Below are 23,316 nucleotides of genomic sequence, written 5' to 3'. Positions count from 1 at the left end.
AAACCATTAGGGGCCTTCAGACAGCAAATAACCTCTTCCAAAGGAGAATACTTGGTCTGCTCCAAAAGGAATTCTCACCTCAGCAGCAGTACCTGCCCCTGGGCCCCTATAGTCAGGTCCGCCAGTCCGTCCATTGTGAGGTCCTGGCCCCCGCTCAGTGACTGACCAAAATACTGGAGCCTGGGAGAGAGCTGGGAGCCTGAGATCCTCTGAGGGTAGAAAAGAGAGGAGAGAAAGAGAGTGGGAAAGAATAAGCAGGTGTGTGACTCAGTTGCCCAACGTGACCCAAATACACGTTCTCTGAGCTCTACCAAAACTAACCAAAGCATTAGGAAAACTTAGAACCTATCAAGGAATTATTTACCTTTAGACTACAACCGCAAGATGATACCCAAAATTTCTATTAACTACCTGTGTTTTCCAGGTAAACCAAACAGTTGTACAAGAGAAAGTGAAGGTGTATTATTTGGTTCAGCTGAATCTCACTTACATGGTCAGAATAATGCACTTAATATTGATCTAACCAAAATTACCATATAAATATTAATATGAGGAGTGAATGGGAGGTAAAAGGGATGCTAATGTGTGGGAGACTGAAAGAGAACTCAATCCTTACCTCCCCTTTGCTGGGGTAGTGGAGGGAATTAGGGCTTTCATTGTTCACTTTAGACTCATAAATATATGTATAACAAGCATGCAAGATTTTGTAATAAAAATAAAATAAAAGTCAAAGCCTTCAATCTCCATTTACACAAAGACACAGAACAACACGTTCCAATGAAGAGAGGCATAATTACAATATTTATGCAATTTTAGAAAGAGGCTCCCCCACACAGAGAGAAGACCATAAGGCAGTGGTTTTCAGCCCTAGCTGTACCTAAAGAGCTTGTAAAATATACTGGGGCTTGCATAGTATATTATTACATTTATATGAAGTTCTGGAATGGCCAAAACTAATCTGAGGTGGAAAATAATCAGAACAATGGTTGCCCTTGGGATGGAGGTGGGGGAAGGAACTGACTGGCAAAGGGCAAAAGAGAACTTCCTGGGTTGGTAACCATGTTCTGTATCTTGATAAGAGTGTGGGTTACAGAGTTTTAGGCATTTGTCCAAACTCATTGAATAGTTAAAAGATTTGTGCATTTCTTATCTATAAATTTTATCTTAAAAATAACTATAAACAAATATTTAATTCAGTACCTCATACTGAAGTACTTAGGGATAAAGTGGACTGATGCTGCAACCCACTTTGAAATTCACTAAAAGATAAGATGGGCAGCCGGGCGCGGTGGCTCATGCCTGTAATCCTAGCACTCTGGGAGGCCAAGGCGGGAGGATTGATTGAGGTCAGGAGTTCGAGACCAGCCTGAGCAGGAGCGAGACCCTGTCTCTACTACAAATAGAAAGAAATTATCTGGACAAGTAAAATTATATAGAGAAAAAATTAGCCAGGCATGGTGGTGCATGCCTGTAGTCCCAGCTACTTGGGAGGCTGAGGTAGAAGGATTGCTTGAGCTCAGGAGTTTGAGGTTGCTGTGAGCTAGGCTGATGCCATGGCACTCTAGCCCAGGCAACAGAGCACGACTTTATCTCAAAAAAAAAAAAAAAAAAAAAAAAAGATGGTGAATGACATCAGCAAGAAGACAGAATAACAGTTCTCTAGCTTCACTTGCCCCCTACAGAAATCCATCTAGCAACTATCTGCAGGCAAAAATGCCATCATGAATATCCCAGAACTCAGGAGTGAGGCTGAGACACCTGCTTGGACCAAAGAACTGAGAAAAGTTGCAATCAAACAGTAAGAGGAATAGTTTTCTTTGACTGTGATGCCCCTCCCCAAAGCCGTCACAGAGCCACCCACAGAGAATTCCCCTGCACCCACAATTTCTACAGTGGGAAAAGTGAGTTCGAGGCAGACACCCAGCTTCCTCACCAGTCTGGGACCCTTCACAGGAGGCTCACTATCTTATCCCACAGAAAACACTGGGAGTACTGGCAGGACTAGACTATCTGGGATCAGTTAGAAAAAAAGAACAGGGTGGAGCTCACAGTTATCAGGGTGTGGATTTCTGCATTTCTGGCCCATGGAGGGGTCATACCAGAGAAACTAGCCAACTTCATCACACTGCAGGAAACATGGTCCATGGTTCATCCAGGATTGACTGCCTAGCCAGCTTTCCCTACACAGCCTGAGTGTTCTCATTAAGTTTTCCCCAGGTTAAGAGGCAACTATAGGTCAGCAATTACCCACAGAGGGAGCACTGGGCCCCGCCCAACCCTATCAGTGAATAGGTGATCCACCTAAGCCCTGGTGCTCCTGTTGAATCTTCCTCAAGCCAACAGGTAACTGCAGGCCAGCTATTACTTCAAAGAGAGCATTTGGTCCCACCCAACCCCAGGTGCTGAGTGGTGACTCCACCAAATCTGTTATTCTCTTTAAGCCTATCCTAGGCCAGAAGGGAAGCCTATGTCCACATATATCGGTGGAGGATAGCCTCTGACATTGCCCACCCCACATGGCTGAGCCTCAGAGCCCATTCTGCAGTGCTCCCCAGCTATAGATTCCAAACAACAGTACCACTCAGCCAAAAAAGAAAACCTGAAACCATGCCCAATTAGAGACATTCACAAAGTCCAGCCAGCAGTCCAGTAGGACAGCAGAGTCCAACCAGTGGTCTCACCAGACTGTGGAGCACAGCTAGCAGTTCCATTTGACTTCAGAGCACAGGAAGCAACCCAGTCCAACTAGAGTAACTGACATCAAGGTTTGCCTGTCTAGGGTTTCTACCAGCCAGCCCATCCAAAATCCCAGGCTAGATTAAATAATAAAGGTCTATGACCACCAAAGAACTTCAAATGGCAGAAGAGGTGGTCATCTCCTCAAATATGCAACCATCAATATAAGAACACTAGGATTATAAAAAAAAATCAGAAAAATATGACACCACCAAAAGAAACTAATAAAGCTCCAATAACAGAATCAGAGGAAATGGAGATGGATGATGTGACTGACAAAGAATTCAGAGTAATCCTCTTAAAGAAGTTCAGGCAACTGCAACAAATACAGATAGGAAATCAAATGAAATTTGGAAAATAATTCATGAAGAAAATCAGAGGTTTGACAAATAGAAATAGTTTTTAAAAAGTAAATAGAATCCTAAAGATAAAGAACTTAATAACTGCACTGAAAATTTCAATAGAAAGCTCAACAGCAGACTTGATAAAGCAGAAGAAAGAACAGTGAACTTGAACAAAAGATATTTGAAATTATCCAATCAGAGACAAAAAAAGATAAAGAAGGCCTTCAGGAATTATGTGATACCATCAAGTGAACTAGCGTTCACATAATAAGAGTTTCAGAATGAGAAGAAAGAAGAAAAGGCCTAGAAAGTATATTTAAAGAAATAATGCCAAAAATGTCCTAAATCTGGGGAAAGACAACAACATCCAGGTACAGGAAGCTCAGAGGTCGTCAATCAAATTCAACTGAAAGAGGAGTTTACCAAGGTACATCATAATTAAATTACCGGCCGGGCGCGGTGGCTCACGCCTGTAATCCTAGCACTCTGGGAGGCCGAGGCGGGTGGATTGCTCAAGGTCAGGAGTTCGAGACCAGCCTGAGCGAGACCCCGTCTCTACTAAAAATAGAAAGACATTATATGGACAACTAAAAATCTATATAGAAAAAATTAGCCGGGCATAGTGGCGCATGCCTGTAGTCCCAGCTACTCGGGAGGCTGAGGCAGTAGGATCGCTTAAGCCGAGGAGTCTGAGGTTGCTGTGAGCTAAGCTGACGCCACGGCACTCACTCTAGCCTGGGCAACAAAGTGAGACTCTGTCTCAACAAAAAAAAAAAAAAAAAAAAAAAAAAAAAAAAAATAATTAAATTACCAAAAATAGAAGACAAAGAATGCTGAAAGCAACAAGAAACATATCACATTCAAGGGATTCCTAACACAGCTTTCAGATTTCTCAGCAGAAACCCTATAGGCCAGGGGAGAGTAGGATGATAAATTCTAAGTGATGAAGGAAAAAAATAAATGTCAACCTAGAAAACTTTACCTGGAAAATCTATCCTTCAGAGATGAGGGAGAAATAAAAATTATTCCAGAAAAACAAAGCTAAGGGAACTCATCACAACTACACCTGCTTTACAGGTATTGTTACAGGGAGTTCTTTCAGTTGAAACAAAAGGCCCCTAATTAATAACAAAGAATATATAAAAGCAAAAAATCTCAATGGTATAAGTAATACATAGTTATACTCACAATTCTCAAATACTGAAAAGGTGGTGTGTAAGGTAATTTTATTCCTACTAGGAGAGTTAAAAGACAAAACTATTAAAAACAACTTTAGGCCAGGCACAGTGGCTCATGCTTGTAATCCTAGCACTCTGGGAGGCCGAGGTGGGAGGATCACTTGAGGTCAGGAGTTTGAGACCAGCCTGAGCAAAAGTGAGACTCCATCTCTACTAAAAATAGAAAAAATTACCCGGATGCCGTAGTGCACACCTGTAGTTCCAGCTACTCGAGAGGCTGAAGTAGGAAGATTGTTTGAGCCCGGGAGTTGGAGGTTGCAGTGAGCTATGATGACACCACTGCACTCTGGCCTGGGCAACAGAGTGAGACTCTGTCTCAACAACAACAACAACAAACTGTAGCTACAATAAAATGTTAAGAGATAAAAATTACAAAAACAAATATAAAATTCGATATCAAAATCACAAAAGGGGGGTACAGTGCAGAGATTTTATATGCAATTAAAGGCAAGATGTTAGCAACTTAAAGTAGCTTGTTATAAGGATAAGATATTTTATGTAAGTGTCATGGTAATCACAAAGCTAAAACCTATAGAAGTTGCACAAAATATAAAAAAGAAAAGTTTCAAAGTATATCACCACACAGAACCACCAAACCATGAAGAAAGACAGCAAGAGAAGAAGTAAGAAAGAAGGGACTTACAAAACAATCAGAAAACAAATTAGGCCAGGCATGGTGGCTCACGCCTGTAATCCTAGCACTCTGGGAGGCCAAGGCAGGAGGATCGCTCAAGGTCAGGAGTTCAAGACCAGCCTGAGCAAGAGCGAGACCCCGTCTCTACTAAAAAATAGGAAGAAATTAACTGGACAACTAAAAATATATGGAAAAAGTTAGCCAGGCGTGGTGGCACATGCCTGTAGTCCCAGCTACTCGGGAGACTGAGGCAGTAGGATTGCTTGAGCCCAGGAGTTTGAGGTTGCTGTGAGCTAGGCTGACACCACAGCACTCTAGCCCAGGCAATAGAGTGAGACTCTGTCTCAAAAAGAAAACAAATTACAAAATGGTAGTAGCAAGTCCTTATCTTTCAATAATTACCTGGAACATAAATGAATGAAATTCTCCAATCAAATGACATAGTGTAGCTGGGAATTTAAAAAAAGAAAAAACAGATGCAACTATATACTGCCTACAAGACACTAACTTTACTGATAAGAGAACACATAGACTAAAAGTGAAGGGATCGAAAAATGTGTTACACACAAATCAAACTGAAAGAAAGCAGGGGTAACTATACTTCTGTCAGACAAAATATACTTTAAGTCAAAAGCTATAAAAAGAGACAAAAAACCCCATTTACCTTATGACAAAGGGATTGATTCATAAAAATGCAAAAGAATTGTAAATGTGTGTGTACCTAACAGTGAAGCACACAAGTACATAAAGCAATTATTAAATTATCTGAATGTGGATAGATTGCAATACTATGATAATAGGAGGGCTCAATACCGACTTTCAACAATGAATAGATCATCTGGACAGAAAATCAATAAAGAAACATTGGACTTGAATTACACTTTAAACCAAATGGAGCTAACAGAACATTTCATCTAACAATAGCAGAGTACACATTTTCTGAAGTGCACATAGAGCATTCACCAGGACAGATCATATGTTAGACCACAAAACAGGTCTTAACAAATTTAAACAGATTGAAATCATATCAAGTATCTTTTCATATCACAATGGCATGAAACTAGAAGTCAAAAACAGGAGAAATTTTGGAAAATCCACAAATATGTATAAATTAAACAACAGGCTCCTAAACAACCAATGGGTCACAGAAGAAGTCAAAAAGGAAATTAAAAAAAATCTTCACACAAATGAAAATGGAAACAATATACTGAAACTTATGGGATGCAACAAATGCAATTCTAAGAGGAAATTTTATAGTGATCAACACTTAAATCAAAAAAGAAGAAAGATCACAAATAAAAATATAATGTTACACCTTGAGGAAGTAGAAAAAGAAGAATGAACTAAGTCCAGAGTTAGCAGAAGGAAGGAAATAACAAATATCAGAGCAGATAAATGAAACGAAAAATGGAAAAACAATAGAAAAGATCAATGAAACTAAGAGTTGGTTTTTTAAAATAATAAGCAAAACTGACAAACTTAGCTAGACTAACTAGGAGAAGAAGAGAGATTATTCAAATAAATAATAGCAGAAATGAAAGAGAAGACATTACAACTGATACCACTGAATTACAAAGTATCATAAGAAAGTACTATGAACAATTATATGCCAACAAATTGGATAAGCTAGAAGAAATGGATAAATTCCTAAACACACACAACCTACCAAGACTGAATCACGATGAAATAAAAAATCTAAACAAACCAATAACTAATAAGGATATTGAATGAGACGTGGGGAGGGGGAGTCTTTCATCAAAGACAATCCCAGGGCCAGATAGCTTCACTACTGAATTCTACCAAAGAGTTAGAGACGAACTAATACTAATTCTTCTCAAACTCTTCTAAAAAAATAGAAATAGATAGAGTACTTCCAAACTCATTTTATGAGGCTAGCATCATTCTATTTCCACAGCCAGACAAGGACACTGCAAGAAAAGAACATTCTAGGCCAATATCGCTAATGAACATAGATGCAAAAATCCTCAAGAAAACATTAGCAAACCAAATTAAGGAACACAGTAAAAGAATCATTCCCCATGACCAACTGGTCCCTACCCCTGGGATGCAAAAATGATTCAATGTATACAAATTAATAAATGTGATGCATCACATTAACAAAATTAAGGATAAAACCATATGATCATCTCAAAAGCATTTGACAAAATTCAACAATCTTTCATGATAAAAGTTCTCAACAGATTAGCTATAAAGGGAATGTACCTCAACACAATAAAAGCCATATATGACAAACCCATGGCTAACATCATTCTCAACAATGAAAAACTGAAATATTTACCACTAAAATCTTAGAAAAGACAAGGATATCCACTCTGACCACTTCTTTTCAACATAGTACTGAAAATCCTAGCCAGAACAATTAGGCAAGAGAAAAAAAATAAAAGTCATCTTAATAGGAAAGGAGGAAGTGAAATTAATTTTATTTGCTGATGGCATGATCTAATATATATAAAAAATCCTAAGGACTCCACCAAAATGTTAGAACTGATAAATGAGTATAATAAAGTTGCAGGATACAAAACCAACTACAGAATCACTAGTGTTTCTATACACTGATAATGAACTATCCAAAAAGGAAATTAAGAAAACAATCCCGGGCCGGGCGCGGTGGCTCACGCCTGTAATCCTAGCACTCTGGGAGGCCAAGGCAGGTGGATCGCTCAAGGTCAGGAGTTCGAGACCAGCCTGAGCAAGAGCAAGACCCTGTCTCTACTAAAAATAGAAAGAAATTATATGGACAAATAAAAATATATATAGAAAAATTAGCCGGGCATAGTGGTGCATGCCTGTAGTCCCAGCTACTCGGGAGGCTGAGGCAGTAGGATCGCTTAAGCCGAGGAGTCTGAAGTTGCTGTGAGCTAAGCTGACGCCACGGCACTCACTCTAGCCTGGGCAACAAAGTGAGACTCTGTCTCAAAAAAAAAAAAAAAAGAAAAGAAAAGAAAAGAAAAGAAAAGAATCCCATTTACAATAGCTACAAAAAATTAAGTACATAGGTGTAAATTTAACCAAGGAGGTAAAAGACCTGTAGAGTAAAAACTATAAACTGCTGATGAAAGAAATTGAAGAAAACACAAATAAACTGAAAGATAACCAGTGTTCACAGATTAGAAGAATTAATACTGTGAAAATGTCCATACTACCCAAAGTAATCTACAGGTTCAATGCAATCTTAATCAAAATTCCAATGTCATTTTTCACAGAAATGGGAAAAACCATCCTAAATTCATACGGAATCACGAAAGACTCCAAATAGCCAAAACAATCTTGAGCAAAAGGAACAAACCTGAAAGAATCACACTACCTGATTTTAAAACATATTATAAAGTAATTGCAATCAAAACAATATGATGCTGGCATAAAAACAAACACATGAACTAATGAAACAGGATAGAAAACCCAGAAATGAATCCATGCATTTGTGGTCAACTGATTTTTGACAAAAGTACCTACAAGACACAATGGGGAAAGGACAGTCTCTTCAATAAATGGCATTGAGATAACTGGATATCCACATACAGAAGAATGAAATTAGATCCTTATCTTACACCATATACAAAAGTCAACTCAAAATAGACTAAAGACTTAACTATAACATTTGAAACTGTAAAACTACCTGAAGAAAACATAGAAGAAAAACTTCTTGACATTGGTCTGTGAAATAATTTATTGGATATGACCTCAAAAGCACAGGCCACAAAAGCAAAAATAGACAAATGGGTAGCATCAAACTAAAAAGCTTTGCACAGCATTGGAAACAATTAACAATATGAAGAGACAACCCACAGAATGGTACAAAATATTTGCAAACCATACATCTGATAAGGTTAATATCCAAAATATTTAAGGATCTCAAACAACTAACTCAAGAGCAAGAAAACAGGCTGGGTGCGGTGGCTCACGCCTGTAATCCTAGCACTCTGGGAGGCCGAGGTGGGAGGATCGCTCGAGGTCAGGAGTTCTAGACCAGCCTGAGCAAGAGTGAGACTCCATCTCTACTAAAAATAGAAAGAAATTATCTGGCCAACTGAAAATATATATAGAAAAAATTAGCCGGGCATGGTGGCACATGCCTGTAGTCCCAGCTACTTGGGAGGCTGAGGCAGTAGGATCACTTGAGCCCAGGAGTTTGAGGTTGCTGTGAGCTAGGCTGACACCACGGCACTCACTCTAGCCTGGGCAACAAAGCAAGACTCTGTCTCAAAAAGAAAAAAAAAAGCAAGAAAACAAATGACCCAATTTAAAAATGGGCAAAGGACCTGAACAGACATTTCTCAAAAGAAGACATACAAATGGCCAATAGGTTCAAAAAAATGGTCAGCATCACTAATCATTAGGGGAAAGCAAATTAAAATCACAGTAAGATATCACCTCATACGTGTTAAAATGACTTTTATTAAAAAGATGAACAATAACAAGTACTGGAGTGGATAGGGACAAAAGGGAACTCTTACACATTGTTGGTGGGGATATATATTATTAATAGCACAGCTATGACAGAAAACTGTATGGAAGTTCCTCAAAAATCTAAAAGTGAAACTACCACACAATCCAGTAATCCCTCTTCTGGGTATATATCCAAAGGAACTGAAATCAATATGTTAAAGGGATATCTGCATGCCCATGTTCATTCCAGCATTACTCCCAAGAGCGAAGATATAGTGTCAACCTAAATGTTCACCACAGATGAATGGATAAAGAAAATGTTGTATACATACACAATAGAATACTATTCAGCCTTAAAAGAGGGTGATAACCTGTCATTTGCGACAACATGGATGAATCTGGAGGACATTAGCCTAAGTGAAATAAGCCAGGCACAGAAAGGCAAATACCACATGATCTCACTCATACAGTCATGTGTCACATAATGACAGGAATGTGTTCTGAGAAATGCATCATCAAGTGATTTTGTCATTTTGCAAACATCACAGTGTACTTACACAAACCCAGGCTATTTCTCCAAGCTACAAACCTATACAGCATGTTACTGTACTGAATGCTGTAGTTAATTGTAACACAATGGTAAGTATTTGTGTATCTAAACATATCTAAACATAGAAAAGGTACAGTAAAAATACAGTACTATAATCTTACAGGACCACCATATGCAGTCTGTCATTGACCAAACATCATTATACAATGCATGACTGATGTGGAATCTAATAAAGTTGAATTCATAGAAGTAGAGAGTAGAACAATGGTTACCAGAGGTAATGGGGAGTTGTTGATCAAAGGGTCTATTTTCAGATAGACAGGAGGAATAGGCTTTGAAATATATTGCACAGAAGAGTAACTATAGTCAATAAGAATGTATTGTATATTTCTAAATAACTAAGAGTGAATTTCAAATGTCTCACCATAAAAAATGATAGATAAGTGAGGTGATGGATGTGTTAATTAGCTTGATTTAACCATGTCACATTGTATATATCAAAACATCACATTGTACTTCATAAATGTCAACAATTATGATATGTCAGTCAAAAATAATATTAATAATAAATTTGAAAAATAAGATGGACATATGGATGAGATGGAAAAGCATGAGTAGAAGGATGGGTATGTGATAAATTAAATCTAGTAAAATGTTAATTATAGATTCTAGGTGGTAAGTATATGCATCTTCACTGTACAATTTTTCAACTGTGCTGTAAATTTTAAATTTTTTAAAATAAAATATTGAAAAAAATCTACTGATGCCTGAGGCCCCAACTCCAGACCAATTAAATCAGAACTCCTATTAGCAAGATCCAAGCACCTTTGTTTCTTAAGACTCTTAGGTGATTTTAATGTGCTGATGGGGTTAAACCTCTGTGGTGAGGCATTTGGCAAAAGCATTAAGAGAGGGCAGAGAGAGAAAGGAAATAAGAAATATGTGAGAGTACCTATTGGCCATTTGCATGTCTTCTTTTGAGAAATGTCTGTTCAGGTCCTTTGCCCATTTTTAAATTGGGTTGTTTGCTGTCAGCAAGATGACAGAATAGGAAGCCCTGGATTCTCCTCCTCCCCTGGACACTCTGATTTAACATCAACACGGAGATCAATTCCTTTTGTCTGAAATTCAGAAACTTGTTGAAAGGCTTATACACCCCAACTAACTGTGAAACCAGTCATATCCAAACCAGTCTACCAAACTGGTAGAAAAAGTGGAAACACCCATCATTTGCTATAATCCCATATTGGACACACCACCATACAAATTGGAGCAAACCCACAGCTCCCAGATTCTCCCTGAAGAGCAGAGGAGCTGGAATGCACATCTAGCATCCTAACTTTTCCAGATACTACCTAAGGAACTGGCTTCTATCTTGCCTATCTCAGAGCACCAACAAGACCTAGCATGTGCTAGTTCCCTCGGGGCTACAGAAAACAAAACAGTAGTTTGAACTAGTATGTAGGCACTCCACACAGCTCTTCCACCTGATTCAGAACAGAGTGAGTAGGCAAAATAAATAAATAAATAAATACAGTTCCCAGTATCTTCCTGGGAAGGAAAAGAGCTGGACTGAACAGCAACCTTTGAAGTTTTCCTGGTGCTACCCAAAGGACTTGCTTTTGTCTTACCTATCTCAGAGCACCGATGGGGCCAAGCATACATTAAGCTGCTGGGGGCTGCAGTGAACAAAGTGACAGTTTGAAGAAACATGCAAACACTCATCACAGCTCCTCCCTCCAGCTCAATATACAGAAAGTGGATAGAAAAATCCAGCTCCAAACTTCTCTCTGAAGAAAGAGTTCAACCACACATCCAATGTTCCAATTTCTCTGCAAGCTAAGGCCAGAAGCTAAATGGCTTCTGTCCTTCCTTCCTTGGAGTGCTGACAGGATCTAGCATACATTATGCCTGGGAGCTGCTAAGAATAAAGACAGTGGCTTGGACAAGCACAAATGTTTGAGATGCCCACAGAAGTTCTGGCCAGGTTGATTAGTGAAGGTGTATATTCTCCTGGATGAGGCCAATCTGTGAAGACTATGAGAGGTGATGGTTTTTTCTAATGGGTAGATACCAACAAAAAAGAGTCAAAGAAATGAAGAAACAGGAAAATACATTCCAAACAAAGAATCAAGATAAAAAAAAAAAAAAAGCCCACAAACCAACCCTAATGAAATAGAGATATATAAATTACCTGAAAGTGAATTTAAAATAATAATCTTAAAAATGCTCAACAAGCTCAGGAGAACAATACACAAAGTGAGAATTTCAACAAAGAACTAGAAAATTTTTAAAAGAGCCAAACAGAAATCTTGGAGCTGAAGAATATAACTGAACTAAAAATTTCAATAAAGAGGTTCAAGCAGAATAGAGCAAGCAAAAGAACTCAAAGACAGGTCATTTAAAATTATCCAGCCACAGGAGCAAAAAGAAAAAAGAATGAAAAAGAGTGAAGATAGTTTAAGATATTTGTGGGACACCATCAGGTAGACTAATATATGTATATGAGAACCCCAGAAGGAGAAGAGAGAAAAAAAGACCAGAAATCTTTTTCAAAGAAATAATAGCTGGAAAATTCTCAAATTTGGAAAGAAAATGGATATCCAGATCTAGGAATCCCAAAGGATCCCAAATAAGATGAACTCGCTGAAATCCACATTAAGACACACTATAACCAAATCATCCAAAGTCAAAGACAAGGAGAGAATTTTGAAAGCAAAAGAGAAAAGTGACTTCTTCTGTACAAGCGAACCTATATAAGACTATAAGCAGATTTTTTTTTAGCAAAAACTTCGCAGGACAGAAGGGAATGGGATGATATATTCAAAGTGCTAAAAAGAAAAACAATTGCAAGCAAAGACTACTATACCCAGCAAAACTGTCCTGCAAAAATGAAGTAGAGATAGATTCACAGACAAACAAAAGCTCAGGTAGTTCATCACCACTAGACCAGCCTTACAAAACATGCTAAAAGAAGCTCTTCAACTTGAAATAAAAGGACGCTAAACAGCAACACAATATGAGAAAGCACAAAAGTTATTGGTAAAGGTAAGCTTATATGCACACACGGAATACTGTATTACTATAACAATTGTGGGTAAATAACTTTTAATTCTAGTATAAAAGTTATAACAAAGATATTAAAAGTAACTACAACTAAAAATTTCAATGTATATACATTATAAATAGTGTAGATTATGAATCAATAACATAAAATGTGTAGAGGAGAATAAAAGTATAGAGTGCAAGCAATTGAAATTAAGTTGTTATCAGCTTAAACTAGACCATTATAAGATATTTTATGTAAGCTCCATGAAAAAAAACAAAGAAAATACTTTTAGAAGTCACATATGCAAAAAAAGAGGACAGAATGAAAGCATATTAATACAAAAAAAATAACAAAACACAAGGGAAGACAGGAAAAGCGGGACAAAAGACCTACACAACATATTGAAAACAATTAACAAATTGGCAATAGTAAATCTTTTCCTGTTGACAATTACTTTCAATGTAAATGAGGCCGGGCACAGTGGCTCACACCTATAATCCTAGCACTCTGAGAGGCCGAGGTGGGAGGATCACTCGAGGTCAGGAGTTTGAGACCAGCCTGAGCAAGAGCGAGATCCTGTCTCTACTAAAAATAGAAAGAAATGATTTGGACAGCTAAAAAATATAGAGAGAGAAAAAATTAGCCGGGCATGGTGGCACATGCCTGAAGTCCCAGCTACTCGGGAAGCTGAGGCAGTAGAATCACTTGAACCCAGAAGTTTGAGGTTGCTGCGAGCTAGGCAGATGCCACGGCACTCTAGCCCGGGCAACAGAGTGAGACTCTGTCTCAAAAAAAAAAAAAATGTAAACGGAATAAACTCCTATAGAGTGGCCGAAAGAATAAAAAGACACAATCCGATTATATGCTGTCTGCAAGATACTTTAAATTTAAGGACATATGTAGGCTGAAAGTAAAGGAATGGAAAATGCTATTCCATGCAAATGGTAACCAAAAGAGAACAGGGGCAACATACTGATATCAGACAAAATAGACTTTAAGACAAGAGACAATAACATTATATAATGATGAAATGGTCAATTCACCAGGAGTTGTAACAATTATAAATATATACAAACCAACATCAGACACTTAAATATGTAAAGCAAACATTGACAGAACTGAACGGAGAAATAGACAGCAATACAATAATATTAGGGCACTTTAATACCCTACTTTCAACAATGGATGGAACAGATAGACAAAAAAATCAATAAAGAAACAGCACACTTGAACAACACTATAGACCAAGTGGACATAACAGACATATACAGAATAGTCAAGACAACTGCAGCAGAATACACATTTTTCTCAAGTGCATATGGATCATTCCCCAGGATAGACCATAAGTTAGGTCACAAAATAAGTCTCAACAAATTTAAAAAGATTGAAATAATATCAAGTATCTTTTCCAATCACAATGAAATGAAATTAAAAATCAATAGCAGAAGGAAAATTGGAAAATACATAAATATGTAAAAATTATACAACACACTCTTGAACAACCAATGGATCAAAAAAGAAATCAAAAAGGAAGTTAGAAAATACCGTGAGATAAAATAAAAACACAACATATCAAAACTTATGGTATTCAATATAAGCAGTACCATGGGAGAAGTTCAGAGTGACAAACACCTAAATTTTTTAAAAGAGAAACACTTCCCATAAAGAACCTAACTTTAAACCTCAAGGAACTAGAAACAAAACTAACTAAACCCAAAGCTAGCAGAAGGAAAGAAATAATAAAGATTGTAGAAAAAAATACATCAAATAGAGAATAGAAAAAAAACTCAATGAAATTAAATTGATTTTTCAAAAAGATAAAATTGACAAGTCTTTAGCTAAACCAAGAAAAAAAGAAGACACAAGTAAAATAAGAAATGAAAGAAGATACATTACAGCACATGCTATAGAAATAAAAAAGATCATAAGAGACTGCAATGAACAATTATATGCTAACAAACTGGATAACCTTAAAGAAATGGATAAATTCCTATAAACGTACAATCTACCAAGCCTGAATCATGAAGAAATAAATGAGTAAGGAGATTGAGTCAGTAATCAAAGCCCTCACAACAAAGAAAAGCCCAGGACCTGATGACTTCTTGGGCAAATTTTACCAAACATTTACAGAAGAATTAATACCAATCCTTCTCAAATTCATCTGAAAAATTGAAGAGGAGGGAACACTTTCAAACTTATTTTATAAGGCTAGCATTATCTGACACTAAAGCCATGCAAACTTATCACAAGAAAAGACCAATACAGGCCAATATCCCTGATGAACATATATCAAAAATCCTAACTAAAATACTAGCAAACTGAATTTAACAGCACAAAAGGATGATACACCCTGACTATGTGGGTTTCATCTCTGGCATGCAAGGCTGGCTCAACATACACAAATCAATAAATGTGATACATCACATTAAGAGAATAAAACATGATCATCTCAATAAGAAAAAAAAAGCATTTACAAAAATTCAACATTCATCTTAGTCTATTCAGGCTGCTAAAACAAATAACATAGACTGGCTGGCTTACAAACAATGGAAATTTATTTCTTACAGTTCTGGAGACTTGGGAAGTCCAAGATCAAAGGGCCAACAGATTCAGTATCTGGCGAGGGACTGCTTTCTGGTTCTTAGACAGCTACCGTTTTGATTTGTCTTCACATGAAGGAAAGAGCAAGGACTCTCTCTGGGATCTCTTTTAGAAGGGCGCTAATCCCATTCATGAGTACCACACCCCCATGACCTAAATACATCCCAAAGGCCCCACCTACAAATACCATCACATTGGGAATTGGATTTCAACATATGAATTTTTTTGAGGACATAAACAATCAGACCATAACAACAGACTTTTATGATAAAAGCTCTCAATAACCTAGAAATAGAAGAAAATTACATCAACATAATAAAGGCCATAAAGAAAAGCCTATAGCTAACATCATACTCAATGGTGTAAAACTGAAAGCTTTATCACTAAAGCAGAAACAGGCAAGGACGCCCACTCTCACCACTTCAACACATTACTGAAAATCCTAGCCAGAGCAATTGGGCAAGAAAAAGAAATAAAAGGCATCCAAATCAGAAAAAATGAAAGAAAATTGTCCTTGTTGGAGGTTGACATGATCTTATATATAGAAATAAAGTCTCCACAAAAAAGAATTGTTTAAAACTACTAAACAAATTCAATAAAGTTGCAGGATACAAAATCAACATAAAAATTAGTTGTTTCTATATACTTACAACAATCTGAAAAAGAAATTTAAAAATAACTGTATTTACAATGGCATCAAAAAATAAAATACTTAAGAGCAAATTTAGCCAAAGCAGTAAAAGATATGTACATTAAAACTATAAAACATTGATGAAAGAAATTCAACAAGACAAAAATAAATGGAAATTTTTCCTATGTTCTGGATTGAAAGAATTAATATTTGTAAAAGTTCCATACTACCCAAAGTAATCTAGAGATTCAATGCAGTTCCTACCAAAATTCCAATGACATTTCTTACAGAGATAGAAAAAACAATACTGAAACTCATATGAAACCACAAAAGACACCAAATAGCCAAAGCAATTCTGAGCAGAAAGAGCAAAGTTGAAAGCGTCACACTACCTAATATCAAAATATACTACAAAGGTATAGTCATCAAAACAGCATGAAACTGGGATTAAAACAGACATACACATCAAACAGTGGAACAGAATATAAAGTCCAGAAATGAACCTATGCATTTATGGTCAAATAATTTTCAATAAAGGTGCCAAGAGCATACAATGAGAAAAAAACAGTCTTTTTATGGCTTTGAGAACACTGGATATTCACATGCAGAAGAATGATATTGGACCCATATTTCAAACCATATACAAAAATCAACTCAAAATAGATTAAAGACTTACACATAAGACCTGAAACTATAAACTGATAGAAGAAAACAGAGAGAGAAAGCCTCATGACATTGGTATGGGCCAGGGGTGGGGAATCTGTGGCTTTAAGGCCACCTGTTGCCTTCTAAGTCCCTAAGTGCAGCCTTTTGACTGAATTCAAGTTTTACAGAACAAATCCTTTTATCCATTAATAAAAATGTATTTTTATTAATACATTTGTGTTCATCTTTTATATTTTTATTTTATCTTTAAAATGAACATATTTAAAATACTAAAGAATAAAATAAGTTTCAACAAAATAATCCTCCCAGATTGACTGGCACAATGAAAACATTAGTAAGCCATAAGAGCTAAATTGACAGCTGCTACTCCCATGATTTAGCTCTAACTTCCCCCGCCTGACTGGCACCACTACCACACGAGGCTGGTTGGTGAGACTTTATGGGGTTCAAGTACGCCTATCTGTTATCAACTTTTGACAGTGGTGCACTGTGTTTCTGTTTGAAGTGGAACTTGTGAATACTTGCACAGCTTGACAGTATTTTTTAATTCTGTCTGCTTAATAGCCCATCAAGACCAAGAGCATGCAGAAGGAAGAAAACAGATTTAATGAGGATTGGGAATTACAATATTATCTTATTTCTGCTGAAGATAAGATGATTTGCTTGCTTTGTGATACTGCAATACCAACATTAAAGAAATTCAGTGCTCATCAGCATTGTAACACTCGTAAGGACCACAAATATTTTAAATTAGAGGGCAAGGTGCAAAAGGTTGTATTGCAGAAATTACAAAATGAAAAGTAAAAGCAAAGACCATTCTCTCAAGCAGCAATAAGACCTGGAAATAATGCCACTGAAGCAACTTATAAAGTAGATTATATACTCAGGAAAAAAGGGAAGCCATTCAGCGATGTAGAAATTGTGAAAGAATGCATTGTCGAAGTTGTAGGATGCTTAGAACCTGATAATGTTTCAAAGTACAAACAACTGCCTCTTTCAAGGAGAACCATAACTGATCAGCAGCATGAATTAGCCTTCAACTTAACAGAACAACTTCATGCAATACTTCAAACGGAAAATATATACTATTCAATCGCTTTGCATGAATCAACTGATACTACTGACTCAACAAAGGTTTTACACTTCATTTGGGTCATAACAGAAGATTTTCTTTGCTACAAAGAGTCACTCACTTTGGGCACTCTTGCAAACAGTGGAATAGATGTCTTCAACAACTTTCAAAATAAACGTCATGAAGTTGGGCTGAACTTGGTAAATTAGTGAGTGTAAGTACAGATGGTGCACCTTCCATGACAGGAAAACATGAAGAGTTTATTGCACAAATTTTAAAAAAAAGTATTAACAGGCCCAGATGCTCTCATTTCTTTTCATTCTATCTTGCATCAGCAAAACTCTGTGCTAAAGCTACTATTTAAGTGACACTTTGCAATAAGTTATAAGTATTGTTAACTAGTTGAGTAGTATTCCAATGGTATACATACACCACATTTTATTAATCCACTCATATATTGACGGGCACTTGGGTTGTTTCCACATATTTGCAATTGTGAATTGTGCTGCTGTAAACATTCATGTGCAGATGTCTTTATTATAGAATGTCTTTTTTCCTTTGCATAGATGCCCAGTAGTGGGATTGCTGGATCAAATGGTATTTCTATTTTTAGCTGTTTGAGGTATCTCTAAGTTACTTTCCACAGGGGTTTTACTAATTTGCAGTCCCACCAGCAGTGTAAGAGTGTTCCAAAAAACAATGGTGAACTAGCACCTCTTATATTATCCTGGATAGAGATTGAGCCCATCCTTCGAAGTGAGGTATCACAAGGATGGAAAAACATGCACCACATGTACTTGCCATCAAATTGGCACTACCCGATCAACACTAAGGTGCTCACATGGTGGTAATACTCATTGGATGCCGATCAGGTGGGGGCGAGGTGAGGGCAGTAAGCCCACAACTAATGGGTGTGGAGCACACTGTATGGGGGAAGGGCACACTTGTAGCCCTGGCTTGGGCAAGGCAAATGCATTACATGTAACCAAAATCTTTGTACCCCTATAATACCCTGAACTAAAAAAAAAAATGTTTTAAAGTATTGTTAACTATATTTGTGCAAATGCAACATGGCCTCATCAGTTTCATAACATGCTAAAATAGAACAATGAGGTATTCAAAGCGGATTTGCTATATCATTCTAAAGTGCATTGGCTATCACAGGGACAGGTGTTAGCCAAAATGTTATCTCTGTAAGAACAGACAGTTAAATTTCATGAAAAACAGAATCAGCAATGTTAATATTGAAAGAAGATTTTCATAAGAATGCAGCATTTCTGTGTGATATCATGTCAAATCAAAATGACTTGAATATTTCTTTGCAAGGTAAAACTAAGTCTGTATATGATATGTGGCAAAAAAAAAAATCCAAGCATTTCAAAAAAACCTATCTTTTTCAAAACACTTCTTCAAAAAGAAATTTCAGATGAACATTTTCCCGAGTTAGCAAAGGTCACTGATGAGCAGGATGATATATGCAAATCATTTGAAGAATATGCAGCTGTTATAGACCTATTAATTGGAGAACACAATGAAAGGTTCACTGACTTTGAGAATCATGACATCACACTCATATTAGCATTTCAGCCTCACCAACTTGACATTACCAAGGCACCTAAAGAACTACAGATGGAATTGATTGAGTTCTCCGCAGATGACATTTTAAAGTCATTGTTTAATGCTAAGAAAGGTCCTATTGAAATATGGAAAAATGCAGAACACCCATGCCCTCAGCAACATGCCCCAAAAATGCTTTCTTGCTTTTCAACCACTTATTGCTGAGAATCTACATTCTCCTACCTAACCCAAATCAAGACACCCTTAAGGTCACAAATGACTGATACCATCTAGAGGATCAACTGAAACTGCAGACCTCCATACTGCAACCAAGTATTCAAATGCTTTCCAACAAAAATGAGACACAAAAAGTCATTAAGGCTGGGGCAGTGGCTCACACCTGTAATCTTAGCATTCTGGGAGGCCGAGGCAGGAGGATTGCTTGAGTTCAGGAGTTCGAGACCAGCCTGAGCAAGACTGAGACCCCGTCTCTACTACAAATAGAAAAACTAGCCAGGTGTCATGGCACACACCTGCAGGCTCAGCTACTTGGGAGACTGAGGCAGAGGATTGCTTAAGCCCAGGAGTTCAAGGTTATAGTGAGCTATGATCCTGCCACTGCAGTCCAGCCTGGGTGACAGAGCAACATCCTGTCTCAAAATATTAAAAAAATAAAAATTGAAAAATAAAAATAGAATTACCATGTGATCCATCCATCTGAGTATATATCCAGAGGAAACAAAACCAGTATGTTGACAGATATCAACACTCCTACATTCATTGCAGCATCATCCACAATAGCCAAGACATGAAATCAACCTAAGTGCCCATTTATAGATGAACAGATAAAGAAAATGTGGTGTATATATGCATGAAGGAATACTATCCAGCCTTTAAAAGGGAGGAAATGCAACAACATGGATGAGCCTGGGCACACTATGCTAAGTGAAATAACCCAAGCACAGAAAGACAAAGTGCTTGATCTCACTTATATGTGTGCTATGGTTTGAATGTTTGTCTCTTCCAAAACTCATGTTGAGACTTAATCCCCAATGTAACAGTAGTAAGAAGTGGGGCCTTTAAGAAGTGATTGTGTCATGAGGGATCTGCCTTCACAAATAGATTAATCCATTCATGTATTAACAGATTAATGGGTTATCACAGGAGTGGGTTACTTGCATGAGAGTGCGTCTGTTATAAAAGCCAGTTTGGCTCTCTTTTGTGTGCCCCTCTTGCCCTATGATGACTTCCACCATGTTGCGACACAGCAAGAAGGCCCTCACCAGATGCCAGCATCATGCTCTTGGCCTTCCCAGCCTCTAGAACTTAGAAATAAATTTCTGTTCTTTATAAATTACCTACTCTCAGATATTCTGTTATAGCAACATATAACAGACTAAGACAACGTGGAATCTTAAAAAGTTCAATTTATAGAAGTAGAGAGTAGAATGTTGATTACCAGAGAGTTGGGGAGAGGGGTATGGAGAATGGGGAGATGTTGGTCAAAGGGTACAAAGTTTCCGTTAGACAGGAGGAATAATTTTTTGAGATCTATTACACAGCATGGTGACCATAGTTAATAACTATGTATTATATATTTCAAAATTGCTGAAAGAATAGATTTTAAATGCACTCACTACAAAAAAATAAGTGTTCAAGGTGATGGGTATGTTAATTAGCTTGATATAATCATTTTACAATGTATACATATATCAAAACATCACATTGTACCCCACAAATATATACAATTATGAATATTATTTGCCAATTAAAAATAAAAATTTAGGCCGGGCACGGTGGCTCACGCCTGTAATCCTAGCACTCTGGGAGGCCGAGGCGGGAGGATTGTTTGAGCTCAGGAGTTCGAGACCAGCCTGAGCAAGAGCGAGACCCTGTCTCTAATAAAAATAGAAGGAAATTATCTGACCAACTAAAAATATATATAGAAAAAAATTAGCCAGGCATGGTGGCGCATGCCTGTAGTCCCAGCTACTCGGGAGGCTGAGGCAGTAGGATCGCTTGAGCCCAGGAGTTTGAGGTTGCTGTGAGCTAGGCTGATGCCACAGCACCCTAGCCCGGGCAACGGAGAGAGACTCTGTCTCAAAAAAAAATAAATAAAAAATAAAAAAATAAAAATAAAAATTTAAATTAGAAAAATAGTTGCATTTCTATACACTAACAATGTGCTACCTGAAAAGGAAATCTGGAACATAATTTCATTTACATCATGAAAAAGAATAAAATACTTATGAATAAACTCAAACTTAACTAAGGAAGTAAAAGATTTGTATGATGAAAACTACAAAATGTTGATTAAAAATTAAAAAGTCACAAACAAATGAAAAGATATCCTGTGCCCGTGGATTGGGAGAATTCGTGTTAAAATGTCCGTACTACCCAAAGCAATCTACACATTCAATGCAATTCCTACCAAAATTCCAAAGGCATTATTTATAGAAATAGAAAAAAATACTATTAATAAAATCCATGTGGAACCACAAAGACCACTAATAGCCAAATCAATCCTGAGAAAGAACAAAGGTGGAAGCATTGCCCTTTCTGATTTTAAAATACGTTACGGGGCCCACACGCAGTGCAAGTCCCGGAGGCGGAGCTGCGGCACCGGCCCAGCCCGCTCCCGCGCCCCGGGGGCCTCCCCAGCCCGAGATGCCCCTGCGCGAGAATGCCGAGGGCCACACGGCTGCGGCTGCGGCAGCCACAGGTCCCCGGAGAGAAGAAAAGCACACAGAACACAGAATGGGAGGAAAGGAGGCCTTTCTGGAAGCTCATGTTTCTCGCGGTTCATGGTCATCACTGCATTGCTGGGAGCCTCAGCTGTCCTTGCGTTTGACCTTGTTGATTACAAGGTAGTTCAAGGAAAACTGGGAGTCTAGGGTGCTGCTGGATTAAAGAGATTTTGATGTGGACGACGACAAAGTTTTATTAGGACTTAAAGAAAGATCTGCTTCGAGGCCAGCAGTCCCACCCGAAGGCGCCGGGCCACACGCCAGACGGCGGAGCGCCCGGGGCGGGGGTGGCGGGGGGATGCGGTGCCAAGAACGCGCAAGATGCAGTGAAAGCGCAAACGCGGTTCCTTCTCCAGGAAACACGCAGAACACGGAGAAGACCTGCGACAGCAAGAGGATGGCGCAGCAGGAGATCCGCAACCAGACGACAACTTCCTTACAGCAGGTGACCTAGACGGTAGATTTGAAACACTGGAACATTTCGTGAAGAAACTGAGAATAATTACCGCGTGGAGGCAAGTCCAGTTTCACGGGACCAGGACTGGAATCAGGAAATAAAGACAGAATGTACAAACAAGAAAACCCAGATTCCAGTGAACCAAGTAGTTGGCGATGAAAGATCGCACTACGGTGCAGATGCCATAGCACAGCAACACGATGACAAACATATTACTATTAGCCTTTGAAAAATGAACGATAGAAACTTCAGATAATGCTGCAGACTCAAACATAACTTAGAAGAAATAAGTGTTCCCCTGCATAGGAACAACAGGAAGTACCACCAGATACTTAAAAGGGCCCCCTACACTCCAAAATAGCTGTGGTCAATCTTATGAAGTAATTACTGAGCAGATCAAGATCTTTGGGAATGAATATGAAAGACGTTTTGAATGAATTATAGCCCACTGGCATTTTAGTGCATTTTCTTTAGAAACAAAAATTACATATAATGTCACATTCCTTCATGTCCTTTTTTTTCTTCTTCTTTTCTTTCTTTTTTTTCTTCTTCTTTTTTCTTCTTCTTCTTTTTCTTCTTTTTCTTTTTTTCTTCTTTTTTTCTTTTTTTCTTCTTTTTTCTTCTTTT

The 23,316-nt window shown here is 37.8% G+C and overlaps 1 protein-coding gene and 1 pseudogene across 2 annotated transcripts in view; one reads left to right on the top strand and one right to left on the bottom strand.

The window, feature by feature from the left end:
- LOC138394802 (integrin alpha-M-like) overlaps positions 1-23,316 on the bottom strand; it is a 53,731-nt gene that overhangs the window by 7,849 nt on the left and 22,566 nt on the right. For both annotated transcript variants that reach the window (XM_069487236.1, XM_069487237.1), the window contains exon 15: positions 79-209. In XM_069487236.1, coding sequence (XP_069343337.1) covers positions 79-209 — 131 coding nt within the window. The remainder of the gene's footprint in view (positions 1-78; positions 210-23,316) is intronic.
- LOC138394567 (aspartyl/asparaginyl beta-hydroxylase-like) lies at positions 22,153-22,932 on the top strand (annotated as a pseudogene).

This window comes from Eulemur rufifrons, chromosome 14, assembly GCF_041146395.1.
Source record: "Eulemur rufifrons isolate Redbay chromosome 14, OSU_ERuf_1, whole genome shotgun sequence".
Taxonomy (NCBI): Eukaryota; Metazoa; Chordata; class Mammalia; order Primates; family Lemuridae; genus Eulemur; species Eulemur rufifrons.
This window is presented reverse-complemented; position numbering and strand designations above follow the sequence as displayed.